The 23,345-nt window shown below is 40.6% G+C and overlaps 1 protein-coding gene across 8 annotated transcripts in view; it reads right to left on the bottom strand.

Annotated features, from left to right (window-relative positions):
- Window positions 1-23,345, bottom strand: part of TNIK (TRAF2 and NCK interacting kinase) — a 392,286-nt gene that overhangs the window by 155,882 nt on the left and 213,059 nt on the right. For all 8 annotated transcript variants that reach the window (XM_053221211.1, XM_015088561.3, XM_027061444.2 and 5 more), the window contains exon 3: window positions 5,490-5,546. In XM_053221211.1, the coding sequence (XP_053077186.1) occupies window positions 5,490-5,546 (57 nt within the window). The remainder of the gene's footprint in view (window positions 1-5,489; window positions 5,547-23,345) is intronic.

Raw genomic sequence — 23,345 nt, 5'->3', positions numbered from 1 at the left:
CCTAAAACAGGGCTGTGGAGAGAGTGGACACACCTTAACTGGCTGACTTTGAATTCCAATTCTGCCATTTACTATCTGTGGGGCTTGGGCAAGTTACTTAGGCTCTTCGTGCTTTTAATTACTCATTTGTAAAATGAACACAGTAGCAGTGTCCACTAATGGGAGTTGTTTCGAGGATTAAACAGACTAATATATGTTGTACTAAGTAAAACAGTGCTTGGCATATGATAAGTACTCAGCCATTTTTATTTTGATCATGGATGTTGTTGTTATGACTATTATTAATAAGGTTATGTTCTGTGCTACCAATCGCTCCCCTGAACAGTCTCTTTGGGAGAGAGGAACGAAACGTGCTTGTAGCAGTATGTACCCTGACTCTTCAAAACAATCCAGATGAAAAGATTTTTTTTTTTTTTGGTCCAGTTTCAGCCAACATTAACCATGGGCAAAGCCCTCTACCAGAGGCTCCAGGGAGACCACTTCCTTACCCTTCAAAGAAGGATGGAGGCTGGTCATGAGCTTCAGCCACAGGAATTCAGTAATTAGGACTGAAATAGGAACTCAGTCAAACAGGGTTTAAAATGGATCCTCCTAGTAGACAATCCCATCATATTAATTTACTGTTCAACTTCTGGCTCCCACATTGGCTCTTGCACTGGTTTGGGGGAAAGGACCAGGACGTATAGCATCCCATCCCTGGTTTAAAAAAAAAAAAGTTTATATTTCTTTTATATATTGGATTTTTGCCTAAGAGGATGTGATCAAAATGTTCTATTGGGAAAACAGAAAGTTTGAAAACCATGTAAAATCCTGTCATGCTATTTACTTCCTTCATGACCTGGCCCTACCTTGTCCAGAAGGATCTTGTATCACTCTCTCCTCAGCCCTTTTGAAACTAAATCATATAATAGTTTCCAGAATATACTTCAATGCTATTTCAGCCTCCATGCCTTGGCACAGGCTGTCTCCTTGGCCAGGAATATCTGTCTGATTGTCCTTCCTGGGCTTAATTACTCTACCTCACTGTCAATATCAAACTTTATAAGTAGCTTGGTTCATGAATTTTATAATTTTATTATAAAATGGATTCGTTTCACTTATAAATATTTGGAGCGAGGTGGTATAATTGTGAGCTCCCCTGCAGACAAAGGAGCACTTTTTCATCTTTGAATTTCCAGTGCCCATCAGAAACTCAGTTTTCAGTAAATGTTTATTGAATATATTAATGGGAAAAAAACACACAGTAAATTAAACACTAAATGCCCTTCTGTGTTAATTGGAGACCTATAGCAATATGGTTGAGATGATGGATTTCAAGGATACAGTTAAATCGCTCAGGCTGAAATAGTCACCCTACCATGTACACATTACATTGAGGCAGACACTTAATAAGCCCGGTCTTCTCATCTCTGTAATGGTGCTGCTAATGGAAGTTGTTTTGTAGGTTACTGAAAGGATTAAATAATCAGAATATAGAAGGTGCTTGAAAGAGTCTGGCTCGTAATAACCACTCCCGCAGTGTTAGTTACCATTATTATTATTTCTGGCTGCAACATAACAAAGGCACTTAGAGAGGCACTTGAGAACCAAATCAGTTTTAAGCACATCCACTGCAATGGTATTTGATAGCACAGTGCTGCAATTCTCCTGGTTTTACCTCCTCAGCATCCTTCCCACCCTTTCCCCAAATATCTCTCGTGTTTTTCTTTCGTGAATCGTCCTTTCATGAATCACCCAGCCCTTAGTCCCTGTAGCTTCCAGGGCCAGGCACCCAATACAGTTATGGAAGAAGGAAACAAGGGTTGGCTCAGGAATAGGGACGTGACCCAAGCTACACCACTGATATTCAGACTGGCACTTTGCTGGGACTAACAATAATGAAGTAATTAGAACATGAGCCTGGACCTGTTGGTGGAAGGAAAGCAGAGCACAAAGATAGAGAGAGCCAACATTCCTAATCACACTATGTGACTTTCAATAATTTCCATTTTCAGCTTCATTTGGTTTGAGGGGGCTTTGGTACTACACCCCACAGTGTCCTGAGCAATAGGATCAGAACCAGTCATTGTAAAGGTGAAAGCCTATGGCATTAAGTTATTATCTCCTTAAGTCCTGTGTGGGCTTCAAGGTATCATTGTAAAGGGACTGGTTTACACCAGGAATTTTTCTCCAAATGAAAATGAGAATCATTTACAGGGTGATCAAAGAACCACAGTTTCTTCACATATGGTGGCCAGAAAGCAGCAAATCTAAAAGCCTAGAGAAGTGCCCCTCTGACTTTCACGAATCTGGAGTTCCTTGAGGAGCTTGTAGAAAAGGCAGCTTCTGAGGGTCCCCCAGGACCCTTTCTCATGAAGACCACCAGAGGGCTGACAGTTCACTGAAGCTAGTGGTCCACTTTGAGAAATGTTGTTTAGATATTGTAGGCAAATCTAGAGTACACAAACCCAGCTGGGAAGGAATCCCCAGAAAGCTGCGAAATGAAGAAATTCTCATAATTATTTCAGGAACTAAAACAACTTCAAAGACTGAGTCTGAGTCGAAGTACTAATTCTGAAGCAAATATTGGCAATTTTGGAAGTGTCTCAGCATTAAAACCAGAAGAGCAGAAGCCTTATATCCAGTTCTCTTTGTGGCTATTTTCTATTAAAAAAAAAAAAAAAAGAAAGTGGTGTAGAATAAAAACAATAATTTAAAAATTGATTTCAAGCTTATGGTTTTATCAATTTCATTACAATAAACTATAGTAACTTTGCAGTAGATCACTGCAGACAATTAACAAAGACGACCTTTGAGAATTCATCTCCATTTTTAACAGAGCAGCTATAATGAGCGCAATTATAATAATTGGTAAGAAGCGTTTGCAGCATTCCATAAGACACAAAAGACAACATGGCAAAATGAAATAGATTGTTTTCTGAGGATACCACACAAATTCCACAAAGGAAATCATACACTGACTGTAGTGTGTAAGGGGGTGATACAAAAGTCATTTGATGCTGTATCAGACACCGAGGGAAATAAGAAAACTATCTCCTGATGTGCTATCCATATTTATCTTTGAAAAAGCATCAATGGTTACAAAATAGTCAATGAGGTGCCTGAATCAGGGAAACTACTCATCCTTTTCAACAAGGGTTCCCTTAGAAAATTAAGCCTAAATAACATAAAGCATACATTGTATGCAACGGATCGACTCCCTATGTGCTGGCAACAGCCTTAGCTCTGTATCATCCTCCGGAGAATTGAGAAAAGAGACTCCCAAGTTATTTTCTGTTGAGCTTCGCTATCTTGTGGAACCCAGTTTAAAAGGGCTAACTGACACTCCTTAAACTGAGAATACATACGCTGGGATAAAAAGCTGTGTTGATTCCAAAGCAAGATGGTCTAACAATAGTCAGTGGTTCTTCAAGCAACTTGAAGTCTCAAAAATAGAACCAGAAACTAGAAAAGTAATATCCAGTGCTCTCAAGTCATACTTTGCGCATCAACATACAGCTTTGTGCGCTGAGATTAATGATGTCAATGGAAATCAACTGTCGGTTCCACAGAGCCACACAACAGAACTTTGCAGCATGAATGTCTTGGACCCCACCCACAACCAGCAATTGTTAAACTGCCAAGTGCATCACATTATGTGAAGATCCTATTCAATCCAGGGAAAATACAGTAGTATGACTTCAGCAGAATTGCAAAACAAATTCACTTGTTTTGTGGTGCAAACTTTGCAAAGGGTTTACAAACTTATAATGGGTTTCTGTGTAGATACTGATAGTACCTGATCTTGACTTTTGTGTCAGATTTGCTAACTGACCACACCAGTATCCATTCTCCCTTCCTGCCTGACTAACAGAACCCAGATTTTTAACTGCACATATTGGGAGAATAAAAAACTACATTTCCCAGTTTCCCTTGCAGCTAGGTACACCCAATGAAAGCAGAAGTTAAGTAGAAATGTTGTATACAAGTAGACAAGATTTTAGTGGAAGGAGCTCTTTTCTGTACCCTTCTGCTCCCACCCACTCACTCTTCTTTTCTTGCCGCCAAAGAATGTGATCAATTGAAATCTGACAACCACCTTGAACCATGGAAGTGACCTTTAGGGTGGAAGACACTTGGTCACACTGTTGCCATACATCCCTGGGCTATAGATTCCAGACTCCTTTAACATGAGAGAGCAAGACACTTGCATTGTGCTCCCAGCCTTTGTTATTTTGAGTTTTCTGTTTCAAGTGGCAGAATCTAAACCTAATTCATATAGTCTACATGCAGTTTCTTATTCCGTAAAGGCCAGGTGAACTAATAAACTAATAGGGATTAAGTATCTCAACTGGTTTGCAACCTCTGAAATTTGAATAATGTATTGAAAAAATAAAATAAATAAATGAAAGGACAAATAAAAGGGAGTAGTACTTTATCAAAGTGCCAATAAACACGGGAACGATTTTTTGCCACTGAAAGGTATCTATAATTTAAAGATGAATTCAGATCATTAATAAGTAAGGAAAGGAAGGCAGTACGAAGTGTGGTATAAATGAACATTAGTGAAATTAGTATTACGGTAGACAGTGTATCATATAATGTATACTTATCAAAGGTAACAAACTAGGCCAGAAAAGATATATATAGATTGAAGTCTGTCTGACAAACAGATACATTGTGTGCCTTTTTAAAATTTGTATGTTGGTTCTTGGTATCTTCATGTGGTTCATTCATTCTGTGTCTATTTACATCAAATAAACCACTTCTGGGCCAAATGGAAGACTTTGGTCTTTTAGCTTTTATGTACAGCAAGCAGACATCTTAGAAAAATCCCCAGAACAATAGAAAATTATTAACATATTTTTGATGTCCGGTGTGTGTTTTCAAGTCTGATTTTTGCTCTGTACTCTCAAAAAGGCATTTAAATATTTTAAATAGCCGCAGCAAAAAGATTGAAAGCAAAAGATTGTATTTAAAATAAAGTCTATTCCTTTTGATCATCCAGGCAGAAATTTTGTTTCAGTGTTGCTCCATAATAACAAGAATTTTTGGTTATTTGGTCAATAATTTCGAGGAGGGAAATGTTTATGTTAAATATCCTACTAGGATTTTAGAGCTACCCAAACTCTTACCTACTCCAGCGTTAGGTGGACCTTTGGGAAAACTGTTAAGACCCATCTCTTCTGTGTAATCTCTGTATTATTCTTTTAATACCTTCAAATCCGTGTTCTGTCTTCATATGCAAATATCCTTGGTTGTGTTTATGTAAATTTTGGAAACACATTATTTGCTCTACATAAGGCAGTGTGTAGGTTTCTAATTTAATTAGAATGGTTTATCCCTGGTCTTCTCAGTCAGATGCTGAATACTCTTACTGCTCTATGTTAAGCTCAGTGGGGAAATATCTTAGATGTTTAAGAAGATTCTATTTCTGAAAAATGATTTTTTCACTAATTTCTCTATCATAACTATATAGCTACTGAGATGGCAAAATAAAGATACGTTACCCCTGTGACATCCATAACCTTAATGGCTGCAAGCTGGCCCGTTTTAACATGACGACCCTGTAAAGAAAAAAAGTAATAATAGAAGACTTTAGTTCTGATAAGCAATGTCTACATTCAGTTCCAACTATAGAGAACAATTATCTAGATCACTGTTATAGAACACCGATAGGGAAGACAGACAGACAGAGATGGACAGACAGATACACACATACACACACACACACACACACACACACACACACACACACACACAGAAATCTTAAATGCTTTAAGGATCAATTTCTATTTAGCATTTACTTTGTAAAACATCTCCATCATTTTGGTTTTTGGGGTTTGTTTTCATAATGGTTGTCAAGTTAACCAAAAAAAGGCAATATTCAATAACTTGTTTCTATCTTCTCTCCAAGGTAAGGGCTAGTGTGAGAGGAAGGGGAGCTAGGTCTGGGTGTGGAGAGACACAAGTATCTCCTCTGTCAGAAAATACTCAGTAGGTGAAGAAACTTTAGTTTCCTTGATTATGAAAATATCTTGTATTAACAGTCTCAAGTGGATATGACTCTGCTATTACTTGAGCCTGTAAGTTTATCTCTATCTTAAAAGTGAGGCTAGAATAAAACAGATAGCAATAAATCTAAATTTGTGATCAAAGGGACAGCATTGAACAGAAGCAACTATTTCCCCGAAAACGGGCAACTTGGGTCTTTGGAACCACAATGAAGTGTCAACCACACAGAATCAGAAGAGAATAGGGTGTGGTGAGGGGCCAACACCAGAACAGAAGATTTCTCTTCACTTGCTCCTTGAGAAACGTGAAGTCTACCTCCCACTCTCACACAGTAGCAGGGATGACCAATACGTCTAACTTCTAAATGCATTTCCTATATATCTTCTAAAATACATTTCAACTATGACTGCTCCCTGGGAGTGTGATGCTGCTTCCAAGATCAGTTGGATTCAAATCCCAGCTGCATAACCTTAGGCGAGTCTCTTAACCGTCTTGGCTTCAGTTTCTTCATCTGAAAAATGGAGAGAACAGTACCTGACTCCTGGGATGGCCGTGAAAATTAAATGTGATAATGTATATAAAGTGTTTGACAATGCCCGGCACAGATCAGCTGTCAGCAGATGCTGCCTATGATTGTTTGTGACCCTGTCCTGTGCTTCATGTTAAATGTCGTCTTTCCTTCTAGGCCACGTGACTCATGAAGGTCTGGGTCATGTCTCATCGTTGTGTTTCCGGTACCTGGAATGGTGGGTGCTCACCCCACAGATGAAGTGGTGTGTTTATGGATGAAAACAGCAGGTGATGGACGCTTGTAGTTGGGAAGAGGGGAGAGGCTTAGTGCTGTCTGCCCCTTTGTGTCTCATCTTTCTCAGCTTTTTGCATCTATTTTCTCTGACTCTAGTAGCACTTCCTTCACCTTCCGGCATCCCATCCTGCTCCCTTTCCTCCTTGGTCAGGAAAGAGCTAAAAGAAGGAGGCATCAAGTTGGTAACTCAATATGGACACGGCACAGCCCCTCCTACTTATTTCGACCTTCAAGACAGTAAGGGAGGAGCCGGGAGTGTCACCTCTCAGAGCCCTGAACTGAAGCTTCAGAGGCCTGAGTCCTGTCCAGGTTCTGCTCATGACCAGTAGGTTCATCCGAGACAAGTGATGTAACCCATGTGATGTAACCCATCTGAGCCCTGGTTCCCTCCTCTGCAAAATGTGGGGGAAAAGGGCTCAGTGGCTGAAAGTGAGGGGAGCAAGTATTATTGTTACCACCACCCCTTTCCACTGCAAAGAGCATTTGGAAATAGTTTTGGTAATGACTGAGTGAGTAGTGTAGTGCTACTGCAATTCAGTGTCCAGAGATCAGGAATATTAACTTCAGGCAGAGAGTTAATCTCACACAAGGGAGAAGTAGCAACAGCACCCTCTGTTGATAAACACTAAACGGCCTCTGGAATTGTCCAGGTCCCAGTAAGAGTCTATGGTGCTGTAATGTTGACCATAGCAAAGGAATCAACAGCTTTTCTTTGGGAATACAGTTGACTCTCGAACAGTGTGAGGGTTGGGACACTGACCCCTATGGAGTCAAAAATCCATGCATAACTTTTGACTTCTCAAAAACTTAACAAATAATAATCTACTATTCACCAAAAGCCTTACCAATAACATAGATTGGTTGGTTAACATATATCTTGGGGCACTTCTGTGGCTCAGTCGGTGGCTTTTGATTTCTGTTCAGGTCTTGATCTCACAGTTCATGAGTTTGAGCCCCGCACTGGGCTCTGTGCTGACAGTGTGGAGCCTGCTTGGAATTCTTTTTCTCTTTCTCTGTCTCTTTCTCTCTGCCTCTCCCCTGCTTGCACTCTTGCACTCTTTCTCTCTCTCTCAAAAATAAATAAACATTTAAAAATATATGTCCTATAGTGATATATATTATGGACTGTATTCTTACAATAAAGTAAGCTAGAGAAAAGAAAATGTTATTAAGAAAATCATAAAGAAGAGAAAATACATTTACAATACATACTGTAAAAAAATCTGCATGTAAGTAGACCAATGCAGTTCAAGCTCGTGCTGTTCAGGGGTCAACTGTATAAAGTCTTTAAAGTAAGGGCCATAAATCATACCTTAAACAATGGCTGTTTCTCTACTAAAGCACTAAAGAGGGTAGAGAAACTGAAGGCAAATATAGAGGGTCTGAATGGTATCCTAGAGCTGATTCACCTTGAAATTATTATTTTTTTTTTTTTGACAGAGAGAAACAGAGTGAGTGGGGAGGGGCAGAGACAGAGTGAGAGAGAGAATCCCAAGCAGACTCCACATTATCAGCACAGAGCCCGATGCAGGCCTTGAACCCACGAATTGTGAGATCATGACTTCAGCCAAAACCAAAAGCCAGACACTTAACTGACTGAGCCACCCAAGCGTCCCCACCTTGAAATTCTTTTAATGGCTCCATGCAGCCAGATAAGGGCAAAACCACCTGCATATGGCTTGCAGGGCCTCCTACGAACTGGCCCTCTATCTGCCATACCACCTTGGTAGGCTCCCATCTGCTCTTATTCCGTGGTCCTTGAGACTAAACTATTTGTGTTCTCTAAATGTACCATATTGTTTCTTGCCTCTCTGATGATGTGTTTCCTTGGCCTAAGACACCCTTCACCTCCTGAATCCCTAGTAAACTTATTCACTCTTGTCAGATTCAACTTAAGTACCACCTTCTCTGAAACCTCACTGTCAATCACTCTCCTCTGTGCTACCAATGAACATGTTCATGTTTCTGTTATTGCACTGGGCCCAAAGAACCTGTCCCTCTGTTTTTCCTTCCTACTCTCCCTTCCTTCTTCTCTGGCTTCATTTATAGGAGATCCCTGCCTAGGACCCCTCCCCCCAATCTTATATAGAATCCTCCTGGTTCAAGAAGAGGCTTGACCAGCAAACTCTGGTTTGCTCTGACAGCCACCTCTTTCTCTTCCTCTGTGGGAGCCCGAAGCACCTCTGTCAACACGCAGTTTGAGAAACAGTGCACTTGATCTTTAACTCCTTAAGAAACAGGGGATCCTCTTGGAATTAATAATTTGTAACAAGGACACGTCAACACCTAGTTCTTTCCACCAGCAGCTTGGGAGCCAAGCAGGTCTAGCTCTTGGTCCGGGCCCAAGGTCAGGGAGCAGACATAATACAAGCAATCCATTTCATATTTCAAACACAAGGCACTGGGCAGTTCTTGGTCTGAAATAAATAAATATCTGCTACTTTTTTGAATGTAGAGTATGTTGTTGTTTGGTATTTGTTTTTATTTTAGTAACTGCTCTAATGTCATTAAAGGCAACACTGAGAAAAAAAAAATTAACCTACTTCTCTCCCATTTTAAATTTCACTTCTAAGCTGAAGAATAGTTCTCGATGGCGCTGACAGATGACTGAATAATACACCCCGGGATGGCAGTTTGGGCTTAAATGAGATCCTGGAGATGGAACAATTAGCAGCCTCAGCTCAGTCCCGGGCAAAGGCATCCCCCGCACTCTGGAATAGGAAGGCTGCTGAGCTGTCAACCTTTGATAGAGGAGGGCCACAAAGGAGGCCGCCTGGCACGAGGTGCCTTTTACATCACTGGAGGATGTCAGCCTCAATTAGGATCCAGATTAAGGCTGACTTTGAGGGAATAGCCAGGAGTCAGCTGACCTAAAGATCACTAGAAACTTGAGGCGCCGTCATTGTTAGGACAGCGTTTGAAGAGGCACATAAAGTGTTCATAAAGTCACAAATAAATTGAGTAGGAAGAGACCCTAAGGTGCCTAATCCACTGCCCTTTTTGAGATGAGGCCAATATCTTACAATTAATGAGGACCTAATGCCAGGGCACTTTCTCCTCTTTCCCAGTTCTGCCATCCAGCTCTTGAATTAAAAATTATTATCACTAAAATTAAAAAAAATATTTTAAACAAATCTTCTTTTCGTATTTTACTTAACTGGAGTTAAACATTGAACTATTCATCTCTATTTCAGGTAGGATTTAAAAGAAAAAAAATTTTATTTGATTGCAAGGCAACATGACAGGAGAATTTTATTTTATTTTTTACTTTATTAAAAAATAATTTTTTTAATGTTTATTTATTTTTGAGAGACAGAGAGAGAGAGTGCGAGTGGGGGACAGGCAGAGAGGGAGGGAGACACAGAATCTGAAGCAGGCTCCAGGCTCCACGCTGTATGACAGGAGAATTTTAAAGTGAAAATTTAACATTACCCTTAATTTTAATTTATTTTCACTTATGAAAGAAACAAAAAGTCTAAACATAGACTCCATCTATATTTGGATCTAAAATACATATTCAACCAAAGACAAAATAATTTTTATTCTGAAAAAAAAAACCTGAAAGGGAGACAAATGGTTAAAATTTTTTCTCCACAAAAATTAGAAAAAAAACATCTTATTTAACTGTAGTTGCTGAGTCATTTTTAATAAAAGAATGAAGTGTTTTTTTTTTCCTCGAAATAACCAACAATAACAAAAATAACAGACTAATTCTAGAAAGGCATAATTGGTATTCGAGTAGGATCCAAGCCTATTGCCAATCATGTCCTCAAGCATAATAAGCCTGTACCCAAGAAAGGAGGAAGAATGGGCCTCACATCCAGGAAAGCAAAGGGTGTGGGGTCACTCAGAACTGGTGAGTGTGGTCCCGCCCCATCCTCAGACACACATACAAACACACTCTCTCCCCTTCTTCCTTTCTTTTTCCTCACCCTTGAGGTTAAAAAAAACCCTATCTGCTGGTTCTTGTTCTTTGCAAAATAACTCAACACTGCAGTGAAATCTAAATCACTCAAGGATTATAGGACTCTACCCCTTTACCTCCTTCCTAAAACGAATGCAAAAGAAAAACAATGGTTTTGTCTGAAATAGCCATGTAAGCCTTGGCTCTGTTATTGCTGTTATTTTTTTAAGGAACAGCAAGATGGCTTTAGAGCTGGTAGCCTGAGGCTAGCCTGGAAGAAAGAGTACTTTCATTTCTAGGTCACTGAAATACATTTGTTTCCAGCGGAGCACATGAGCAAACTGGGTTTGTGGAAAATGCAGACACTCTACCTACTCTTTCCTTCCCTGCTGTCCAAGGGCTCCCTTACAGGTAGAATGTTTTTAGCTCCTTGTGTTTAGCTTAGATTAGATCTCCCCTTTATCGAGGAAGACTTCACTTTCCTAATTGCAAGTGAGTGTTCTACTGTTGCATTTCCACAGTATCTTACATGAACCCTATCGATCATAGCCAATGCTATGATTTTCAAAATGTGCATCATAAGAACCATGAACATTGGAGCATCTGGCTGGCTCAGTCAGTACAGCATGTGACTGCTGATCTCAGTGTCGTCAGTTCAAGCCCCATGTTGGGCATAGAGCTAACTTAAAAATAAACAAAACCCCACAAAGAACCATGAAAATAAATCAAATCAAATGGAAAAAAATCAGAGTGTAGAACATGTAGTAATGGCAGCCGTTGTTTCATGGATCAAATGTCATGGTTACATCTATCTATCTATCTATCTATCTATCTATCATCTATCATTGATGCTATAGTGCACCACCCAGACTTTTCCTTCAAGACCAAAACATCTGATAGCTCTCAGCCAGTTCGATCTCTGGAAAATGCCCTCAGCTACAAAAGCACTGCCAAAGTCATGCTCCCTCCTGAAGATAGACAAATCAATGATTGGTTGACACAGGAGTATAAAAGTCCCAGCCCTCTTGCCTTAAAGTGGGACAATTCTGAAGGACCACCTCAGCTCCTGATGCCTCTAGCAATGGCTGTGGTCTTTGTAAGACTGCACTGCACTTCTTCTTTCTTCTGCACAATTCTATTTTCTTCATAGGTATAGACCCTAAGACCACTCCCCAGTAAAACTCCTGCATGTAAATCTCCATCTTAGAGTCTGTTTCCAGAGGAACTCTACCTAAGACACCTGGTGACAGGAATGGCTTGAGGAAACAGATTCTTAGAGTAGCTGCAAGGAGACCCCCATCAGTGGCTCTCGGATAGCCCCTGGCATGCTACAGCAGTGTCACTGTCGGGATGTTCGCTAGTAGGGAAGTGGAGTAGAGTAGGATACAGGTGCAAGAGAATTCACTAGTGATTCTAATATTTCAGACTTTTGAGAGGTCCAAGAGAAACAGTAATTAAAAAAGAATGGAATCAGATGGCTTCTGCTTTTGCTGACAGCCATTGATGTACTAGAGAAAAACAAAGAAAAGCCAAGGGCAATTAACCATCAACTGAAGGCAATCTGTGAAAATCATCAGGGAGTTGAGGTTTAAATCCTGAGGCCTGTGCACTGTCTTCAAATAAGATGGGGACATCTCTGCTGTAGGCTCAGAGGGGTCAGGGAAATAGAAGATTTCAAGCTCTCAAGCACATCAAATTGGATGTCTCCTTTTCAAGTTTCAGAGTCTCATTCCTTCCCAATTAGACTCAAGTTGGAGATTCAACCTTTTCTTCTACCCTGATAATTCATTCCTGGGACTGGTCCTAAGCTTTTGCTATCCTCAGGCTGCAGAAGAGAATTAGTTTTTTTTTTTTTTTTTCCAACGTTTATTTGTGGGACAGAGAGAGACAGAGCATGAACGGGGGAGGGGCAGAGAGAGAGGGAGACACAGAATCGGAAACAGGCTCCAGGCTCTGAGCCATCAGCCCAGAGCCCGACGCGGGGCTCGAACTCACGGACCGCGAGATCGTGACCTGGCTGAAGTCAGACGCTTAACCGACTGTGCCACCCAGGCGCCCCGAGAATTAGTTTTTTTTATTTTTAATGCCACCCAAAATTTTGGTAAAGGGACAACGGCATAGTCAAGCCTGAGAAAGTCATGGTAAGCATGCCTCAGACTTCTCAGGAACGAGGATCAGGTCACCCGAACAGGTCAGCCACATAGACAGCAAAAGTACTAACCAAGGAGAGAAGAAGTGAAATGGATAGTAGAGGAGGGAAATGATGAGCATAAGCTGCAGCCATTAGATAAGATGTAGTTGGGGGCTTCTTATAACATTGTCAAAGAGAAGAGACCAGCTAGAATACTAGAGGAGCTGTTTCCAAATGTATACAAAATAGGCAGGTCCAAGCGTCACAAGGGATTGACTACAATGGATGTTGTGGTGTGCCACACAAATCCCTTCCTCAGTACCTAGGTGTTCTGCTTCTCTTCAGGAGCTGCCCTTAGCCAAAGAGAACAGCTAGACCCAAGGTCATACTCCCTGACTAGAGGGAGTAAGCATTCGATGACTATTAATGAAGGTAGCAAGCGTTCAGTGACTGGTAGATGTGGGAATATAAAAGCCTGCGTCACTTATGTGAAGGTGGAACAACTCTGAAGGGCCATCCCAACTCCAAAGCTCCTTTTTGGGATTTTTGGGATTGCCGAGGGCCTTATAAGTGCATTCAACTTCTTCCTCTGCTCAAAACTATCTTTACTCTCCCACAGGTGTTAATTCTGAGAACACTCCCCAAAATACTTCCTATAATCTCTGTCCTCAAAATTTGTTTCCCAGGGAACTCCATCAAAGGCTCCATCCTTCCTCTCTTTCTTTCTCTTCTTTCTCTTCTTTCTTTCTTTCTTTCTTTCTTTCTTTCTTTCTTTCTTTCTTTCTTTCTTTCTTTCTTTCTTCTTCCATTCTTCCTTTACTCTTTCTCCCTTACTTCCTATCCTTTCCTTTGTTTCCTTTCCTTCTCTCTCTCTTCCCTTCCTCCCTTTCTTCCTTTACCTTTTCCTCTTTCTTTCTTCCTTATTTGATATTAATGTATAATATTTCTTACCAGATCTGAGGTGAAAGTTTTTTTGTTTTTGTTTTTTTTTGGTTTTTTGTTTGTTTGTTTTGTTTTTTCAGTTTTTACAAAAACTCTGACCTAAAGGATGAACAAAATGAACTAAGTTGAGTGTTAGGAAATATATCTAGATAATGGGAACATGTCCAAAGGTCCTGTTATGCTATGGTTACTAGAGTATTTCAGTAACTAAAAATAGGCCAGTATGGCTGGAATGGAGAGAAAGTGTCTAGCAAGTCCAAGAAAGGGCTCACAGGCTACTTTGAGGAATTCTGCCTTTATCGTAAGACCAATGGACAGCCAGTGAAGGGTCTGAAACAAGGGTGTAAAGTCACCAAGTTTGCATTTTGAGAAGATTGCTCTAGGGACAGGACAGAGAATAGAGGAAATAGAAAGGATGATGGAAATATAGCATTTATAATGTTAGTTACTAATTAATTCAGTTGAGAGAGGATGGCAACTTGGACTGGGATGAAAGTAAGGGAGGGGGTGAAAAGTGGATGGAATCAAGAGATATTCAGAAGATCAAATCATCAAGGCCAGGGAATGGCTTGGATACATATTTACCCTGCACCTCCTGCACCTCCTACAGTGCTTGGCACAGCAGGGACTCAGAGCAAATAGGTGTTTACTAGTGAGACAAGTAGTGAGATCTGAGGGTTGTAGTCAGGTTCATGGTCACCATGAACCTTCAGCACCATCCATATGTCCATATCAGTTTCTTCCACTTCTCGCCATTTCTTTCCTTTTTTTTTTTTAATGTTTATTTATTTTTGAGAGAGAGAGAGAGAGAAAGAGGGAGAGGCAAGATGCAAGTGGGGGAGGAGCAGAGGGAGAGAGATACACAGAATCTGAAACAGGCTCCAGGCTCTGAGCTGTCAGCACAGAGATCGACGCAGGGCTCAGACTCACAAACCATGAGATCATGACCTGAGCCAAAGTCAGATACTTAACCGACTGAGCCACCTGGCACCCCGTTCCCCCATTTCTATCCAGGCACAAAGTGTACAAGCAGATGGGGTGAGACTGTGAGCAAGAATCTCAATCATCTCACTCATAAATAAGACATGAGAAGACGAATTTAGTAGATGAAATTCGTTTAAACTTGATAGAGAGGCCAATCAACGTGCCCTCTGCACAGATCACAGAGACTAGGAATTGGCTTTAGCTCTCCCTCTGAGCTATAATGATGAGAGTGAAGGTGTACTCTTGATTTGCCAGTCCCAGTTAAGATTAAAGCATAGTTAAGAGACCTATCTGGACATCTTCAAGAATGCTACCTTTCTTTGGTACACCATGTCTTGAGTCAAAGAAGTAGACAAAACAACTTCATGAAAAGACTCCAAAGATCCTTCTAATCAAGGAACATGAACTGTCACAGGATATATTTGAACCAGTGTCTGCTCCTAGGGTTTCCCCAGGTTAAATAAGGACTTTATTGTTCCTTGGCCCGTATATGCCATTCATCAGTAGCGTAAAAAAATCCTGCTCTCCGTATCTGTCGAACTGAGATCCAGCCATCACTGCATCCAGACTTGTGGCAAAGACGAAGCAAGGCACTGACACAGGACAGTTCCCAAGCAACAGCTCCCCATCTCAACACCAGTCACTGTGAATTCCTCTGTTTGGCACCTCTGCGAGGCAGAAAATGGATTGTTTTCAAGACTGTTCAGGGCTGGGCCAACTGAGAATGAGGCTTGCTCACAGACACAGGGTGGGGAAGAAAAGACTCTCATTTTTCTTTGTTGGAACCTAGGAGTCCTGTCTTCAGGGCTGACAGTTTGGCTCAGTTTATAAATCAAAATGGATGATTAAAAGGAAAAAAAATCAAATATTCACAATTTTTAGCAGACAATAGTTAATGTATGCAGATTCCATGGCAGGGAGCCTAATGCCTGTACCCAGGAAAGGCACGCACAGCTGAAGTGACAGCAGTGACGAGGCAGACAGGCTGCAGGGTGAGGAGAGCTCAAAAAAGTAGCAGAACCAGTCTCTTGGCCATGGGCTTAAGCCAGGAACACACTTCCCAGTAACCTCTTCTCTCAATCCAAAAAAGGGAGCACAAAACCAAAGACCTTATGGGCTCTCATCTAATTTATGCCACAGAAGTACCACAATCATTGATGGTTTGTGTACATGAATTTCTGGGAGGATTTTTGAACCTCCTAGATGTAGGGTTTGAAAGATGGGGAAAGAATATGTATATATAGCCAACTCCTAAGCCTCCCCAATGTTCTACTCCTCCCCGCCCAGCACAAAAGCCCTCCCTATTCCTTGAGTCAGGGTGTCCCCTGCGTATATAGATGGCATTTGAAAGCTCTGGTTCCTGGACACCAGTCCAGGATGAAGTGTATACTCAACTTCAGGAAAAGGAGGAAAATAAGGACTCTGTGGCATTTTTTTTTCCAGAAAGCCAGAGATATTCAATTTAAGTAGTTTCCATTAAGATACTTGATGGAAAAAAATGTCCTTAATGAAACATTCTTAAAGATTAGTCTTTAAAGAGTAAAAGTAAACTTTATGTTGATTTTCAATGGTTATTTTGTTTTTTACTGGGATTTTTCTATTGGGTGAGATTTTAGTACTCTGAAATCTGAGAGTCTGAGCACGGTGTTTTAAGATACATGGGTGCAGCACAATAGAGAGGTAAGTAATCTCCTTAAGATACAAAGATGGGCTGTTCTTGACACAGGTTATAAGAGTTCACGGCAACAGTGGACAGCTCCTAATAGCTTACAGTAGACAGTGTGAAGGATACTGGAGTCAACTCCTGTCTCCTCTGAGCTCACTTAGTCCCCAAAGTCTTTGGACATTCAGTCTGCCAGGCACATGGCTGCTATACTTCTAGAGCCAAAAGCTCCTCAAAGGCAAGGACTTGGCCTGATGTGTCCTCAGTCCTGTCGTTGTCTAGGACAGCATCTGACAAAGAGTAGGTGTTAAATCACACCTGGAAACGTGAAATTTCTAGCCCTAGTGGACCTTGTAAGCTGCCTCAAATCACAGTGAACAGAAAGACTCCAGTGATCCATCATGGCTTAACCTGGGAGAAGTATGACAGAATTTGAGGCAATGTCTACGTCAGAGTGGCAGATAGCTTTTCTCTCAAGCAATAAGAAACTGTAAGAATGGCTCCCAGTATGGTAACTGGAGGAAGAGGCCACTTGCTCAAGAAGGTTTTGTTTTTGTTCCCTTTTCCAAGTGCTAACCAACCCTCTGGGTCACTGGAATGAGCCCTGGAGGTGTGAGCAGGTATTAGAGTTCTGCATTCCACCATCTCACAATTTACCTGACCTAGGAAAGGTCAGGGAGAGAAAGATATGACAAGAGAGAAGCAAGGCCCAGACACTGCCCTGCTCAAGTTCCTCTATCTCTGCGTTCTCTTTTCCTGAGAGAATACTAACTGAGGCAGAACAGATTCACCTCTTCTTGGAGAAAAGTAGCTCATTTTGTCAGATTTTTGAGTCAACAGTTCCCTCTTTAGAGACTACTTTAGGAGGTGACCCTGTCTTCCCCTCAGTACCTCTGGCAGACCCTTTTGCTCACTCCATCCCACTTCCTAGCTGCAGATTAAAAAGATCTACTACGTTCTCTCCCCAGACCTGCATCAGTTTGTCAATCACAGCCCAACACTAGCCCTGTCTTTTTGGAGATTTACAACCATGTGGTCAGGAGTGGGTGGGTTGGCTTTGCACCACGAGGTACCATAGGCAACTAGGCAGAGATAAATAATAATGATGATGATAAAAAAGACAGTGCTACATTTCATTTCACCTAATTTATGGCTTCAATAGGAAGCCAGTCTACCCACAGTGCCGTCTGGGTTACTTAATAACAGAGTGTCTATGGCAGCAGCAAGAACAGGTCTGGAATTGGAGGTATGGGGGAAGGAAAGAACGACACCGGTGTGGTGAGAAAAAAACAAAGGGAAAGGACCACTGTGTCCCCAGCTATCATTCTTGGGCAGCAGGGACACAAATAGGGACTCACTTGACTATCAGGGCTGTTGATGAATAAACTCTCTCCCACAGTGTCCTCAAACCCCCAGAAGTTTTAATTAAAACATAAGAAATGTCAGCTGGAGAAGCACTGGAATATAATTAGGGCCCACCAAATCTAAAGTAATGCGGGGAAAGAAGACTAGTAATGAAAGGGAAGCTTTCATGTTCTTACTGAATCCCTGCTCTGTTGCCGACACAAAAATCAATTTCAATAGGCTTTAGTTGTATCTGAGCAGGAACGCGGGCGACAGATGAAATTTAGTGAGCAATTTACTTAAGTTATAATGATTCTCATGGGGGAAAAAAAAAGTCTACAATGAGCGCTTCCAAACAAATACCTCCTCTGTAAGGACTCTGTAAGAATGTGTGTGTCTAGACAGATGGTATGGGTATGGGTGTGGGTATGGGTATGGGTATAAGTATTGGCATAAAACGGTCATATATGTTTTATCCTAAAAAAATGTCGTTAAAGTCTCTACCTCACTCCATTTAAGGGGTGGTTTTGACTCAGCCCCCAAAAGACATTTGGGGTGTCTGGGGACGTTTTTTTTGATTGTCAAGACTGGTATTACTGATACCCCATGGGTAGAAGCCAGAGATGCTATCAGACATTCTACAATGCACAGTACATTCCCCTCCCCCAACAAAGAATTTTGGAGCCCAAAATGTCAATGGAGCCAAGACTGAAAATCCCTGCTTTAAAAGGATTTAACATTTAATAGGTGCTCAATGAATGCTGAGTTCTATTTAAAGTCACATTTCTTGGGGCGCCTGGGTGGCTCAGTCGGTTAACCATCTGACTTCAGCTCAGGCCATGATCTCTCAGTTCATGAATTCGAGCCCGGCATTGGGCTGTCTGCTGCTAGCACAGAGCCCACTTGAGATCCTCTGCCTCCCTCTCTCCCTGCCCCTCCCTTGTTCATGCTCTCTCTCTCAAAAATAAATAAATATTTTTTAAAAAAGTCATATTCTCCACCAGGTCACAAAAATCAAAAGGTAAGTTCTTGCTCCAAGGGATCTCCCGTAGGGCCAGGGAGGGAGATGGACGTGGTATTGTTCTTTCTTTGCTTAGCAGCACTTACAAATGAGGGGCATATTTCTCAAGTTCCAATACCCATCATCTTCTGGAACACAAGTAACACCCAGTGGCCCATAAGACCACTTTCCATTTGGCTTTTGTATGTGTAAGAAGCCAATTCCAAGATCTTCACTGTTTCCCAATTAAGGAGCATTTCCTAAATTAAAACAAACAAAACTATTAAAGTAGTATTGGGGCTAGGTAGAACTTGATTTGTGATAATTGCACACAGAATTTTGTTAATTTTGTTATAATTTTGCTAATTACATTAATTTTTGAAAGAATAGCCTTTTTTTCATTTCTCAACAACGATTTATAGTGCGTATGTGTGCGTTCTTTCCCTCTTTTCAAATGTTTAGTTATAGGTTTTAATTACTGGCAGCTCAATTTAGGAAATACATTGCTCTGTCTGATTAAAATATAAATCATGATGAAACTTTAAGCTTAAAATATAAGGGTCAGTTATAAGAGAACAAAGGTGTTTGCTTTTATCCAACGTAAGTTCTTCAAATGAAGGGATATAGGAATCTTGCTGTTGCCATTGATGTTTCCAAGAAATAAGGAAAGCAGAATTTGCTTTCTGTAGAAAGAACAAGATGAGCAACATTATGCTTTATCAGTGACAACCATTCGCCGCCTCTTAGGTACCTGAGGATTCAAGAACTCAAGTTTTTTGGAGGCGGTCAAGGAATAATATCCATACATGGATCTCCCACACAGTGTCTGAGAGGAGTGATTACAGCATAGTAATGGCTCCACCTGCAACAGCGCAAGACCCGGATCTCTGCAAAGGCTGAAAATCTCTCTCCCCACCAAGGAAGTCTCCGGTGTCAGCACAGACTGCATTAGCGATTGTGCTTTCCAAGCGAAGGCCTGAAAATCCTTCTTTGGGTAGGAGGGCGAGAGGACAAAAAGGACGTTTGAAAACGGAATGCCATTTTATAAATGCAGGCAGCTCCTACATATTCATAATCTTTCAACGTGGTGGCCAGCGAGGACGACAGCAATTTGTCAGCAGACACATCCATCCCTGGTAACAGGGAGTAAGAACTCATGTGCCTCTTAGAAAACTATACACTCGTTCAGCAATAATATTCAGAACACTTAAGTCTGAAATCTTGGGGAGGTGGGTGAAATATGATAACACCATGAGAAAGAACTTAGGCTCTTTTAAGTGAAAATGACATACCCTGAGCTCTGAGCAGGCTGGAACAGGCAGGTAGCTGACTAGCTTATAAACACAATGATTTCCAGCTAAATTTAGCTGCAATCTGACCTTGACCTGTCAGGTAGTTTCCTCCTAACGAGGGCGAGGTTTTCCTGACTCCAGTGAAATTCTTCTCTCCCACCACATTTTGATGCCTCCTGCTTAGATCAACTGATGAGGGATGGTGAGAAGGGCGAGGAGAGCATCTTGCTGACTTCCCTGACTATGTTCTCTTCTTAAGCAGGGATTTCCCCTGGCCTAAGAGACAGCGAGCGGAGGGGATCCCCATAGGTCCTACGGAGGAGTGTGGAAATCAAGAGATAAGGCTTAGGAGGAGGGTGAGGTGCCCTTGTATGAGGTACTGGACCTAGAGCTACTTTTGGTCAATAGTTTCCTTATCTGTAAAACAGGTATAAATTAATAAGGATTAAATTAATATATATAAACACACTCGGTATAGGGGCTGAGTAAATGATGACGGCGTTGCATGTTTTTAGAGTGACTACAAGGTTCGATTTCTGACCTTGTCTCCTGTTGTCCTCCCTAGCCTGGCTTACTTAGCATGCTCCAGGCAGACAGCCTTTCTCCCTTTCCTCCGACATGCCTGCACACTCTCCCTGCTTTGTTTGTTCAACTGCTTCCTTCACATCCTGACTGAAAAGTCACCTTCTCTAGGAATCCTTTTCTGGCCATCCTACCTAAAACTTCAACTCCGCCCTAACTCTTACTAGCCTCCTTCCCTCCTGCTTTACTACTATCTAATGGATTACATGTTTTCTTTAGTTATCATATGTATTGGACATCTCTCTCCAGAATGGAGGCGTCTTGGGGGCAGGCCCTTCTCTTTGTGTTGTTTACTATTTCATCCTTAGTGGCAGATTGGTGCCTATACAGAGTAAACACTCAATGGGTATGTACTGTCTGAACGAATTACCAACCTCTTTGTGGAAACACTTTTCCAAGTCCCTCTGTTCTCTCTTTTAAAGAGCACAGCCTCTCTTATTTGACAGTGTAACAACTCTTATCGAGCAAGTACTGTCATCAAATGAGGAAACTGCAGCTCAGAGAAGCAAGGTTTTGCAGGGCATAGTTTCCTTTCAGACTGGCCTTGCATCTAAGTAAACCAAGCAAGAACGGACCATCTCCATCTTTTTCCGTGCTATTTAAAATTCTCCCTAAAGCCAAAAGGGTGAAGAACAGAGCTATAATTCAAATGCCTGACAGTCTGAGTATATTTTATCTGGGAAGATTTGTGGAACTCTATATAGCTGTTTTATTTAGATATTATCAACATGGATTGAAAAGTTGCACAATATCGAATACTGAAATGCTGCTGCTAGCAGCAACCAACAGATCAACCTTACAGGTAGCAACTGATGAAGAGGCCATGCTTTTTGAACCAAAGAGAACATCTGATAACCTTCCCTTGACACAAATATGAAAAGATGGAGCTAGCAACTTTGCCTAAACCTTTTAGACCGCCATCAGCTAAGTTCATCTGCACAAAAGAATGAGGAATTGCCTTTCCTTCCTCCTCTTCCTCATTTCCAGGTGTGGAATAGGTATAGGGACATACACATCACACAACAAGTCTAATTTAAATCTCATTGCCCAGACCCGATTTCTATCACCTGGGGCCTTAGAGGTACTTGCTTACTATCCAGAAGATCCGTATCAGTCTGCATTTCCTTGGCATTTAGCTTAGCAATCTTGTGCTTGCAACATTAATGGTTTATTTCTTTGGTGGCTTCTGTCTTCAGAAGTGGTGGTAAGAAAATCAAAATGGTGTTCATTCAAGCAAAAAGCTGAACTAAGAGTTTTTAATTATTGAAATATACCATATATCTCAGTAACTCCTAACCAGAAAATTTGTCTTAGATTTAATAAACCATTAAATGACTATAATTTAAAGACTGTAATTCAATGCCAATAATAATCAGTATAGCAATTTATTAGTCATTGATGGACATTCAACAGTTTATAGATCTGAATATTAAAAAATACATAAGAATTGTACATATTCTTGAACTCTACCTTTAAAAATACACTACCTTTCTATTTTTACAGTTTTTTAATGTTTTTAAAAGTCCTTTTGAGAGGAATACATTTTAGAAAACAAATTCAGAAGTCATGAAAAAATCTTTGGGAGATAGTAAATGCAGTGTCCCTGAAGGAGGAAAAAAACCCATATATAGTCTATTCAGAATTTGATCTGTTCTCAATTTTTCAACATGGCTCTAGGCAAATCTCTTTAATTTTTCATGTATTTTCTAAAGAAAGAAAATAGAAATACTTGCTATGCCTGTTTTTCCTTACAGGAAAAAAATGTAAACAGAAGCAAGCACATAGAGTGAGTGCTTATGACTCACCTTATCAAGTCAACACTTCATTGGTATTGTTCATGATACCTCGCAATGGAGTTGTCTGACCTTGACAGTTTCTGTTCAGGGGCTCACAATATATCATAAATACAATCAGTACCGTATTCCACTATTAAACAAAATAATGTCAATAAAAAGCTTTCCAAAAGGGCATCATTTCTATAAACTGAAATAAATTTCAGTGCACATTGGAATGTGGTCAGGTTTTTACAAAGAAAGGTCTTATGAAGAAAATATACCTATTCACATAAAATGAGTAGAACAATTATGATACTAATAATAATAAAAAAAAACTTCTTACTCTACTCACAAGCCACATAGTTATACAACTCCAAGAAACACCATTCCTATTCTTTTCTGTATGAATGGAGTTTCCTGGAGTTGACCAGGACGGCAGCCCTGTTGATTAAAATGTAAATTCATAAGCTACTTACTGAGCATCTACTGTGTATAAAACACTCTGTCGATCTCAGAGGAGCCTGAATCATCATTATCATCATCATCATCATCATCATCATCATCAAAATTATTAAAATTTCTTACACTAGTTTAATTTCATTTTAATAGATTTTACTCCTAAAAGAAGATTTATAGGCGTAGAAGGTTTTTTTTTCCCAAGTTTGCTCCATTTTTAGAAGCTTCCTCAAAATTAACCCATGACCAACATAAAGTTATGGCATGACATTTTTAGAAAGACACCATTAAAAGCAAAATATATGCTGGCCTCATAAGTCACAATTATTACCTTGAAGAAAAATAGCAAGAAAGAAATCTACCTTATCTCATTGAGAAAGAATCATTTTTATTAGATCCAGAATATTCTTCCCTAATTTACTTTGCAAGTTCCTCCAAAACAACCCTAATGCAGAAAAACAAAACAAAACAAA

The sequence above is a fragment of the Acinonyx jubatus genome, chromosome C2 (assembly GCF_027475565.1).
Source record: "Acinonyx jubatus isolate Ajub_Pintada_27869175 chromosome C2, VMU_Ajub_asm_v1.0, whole genome shotgun sequence".
NCBI classification, from domain to species: Eukaryota; Metazoa; Chordata; class Mammalia; order Carnivora; family Felidae; genus Acinonyx; species Acinonyx jubatus.
This window is presented reverse-complemented; position numbering and strand designations above follow the sequence as displayed.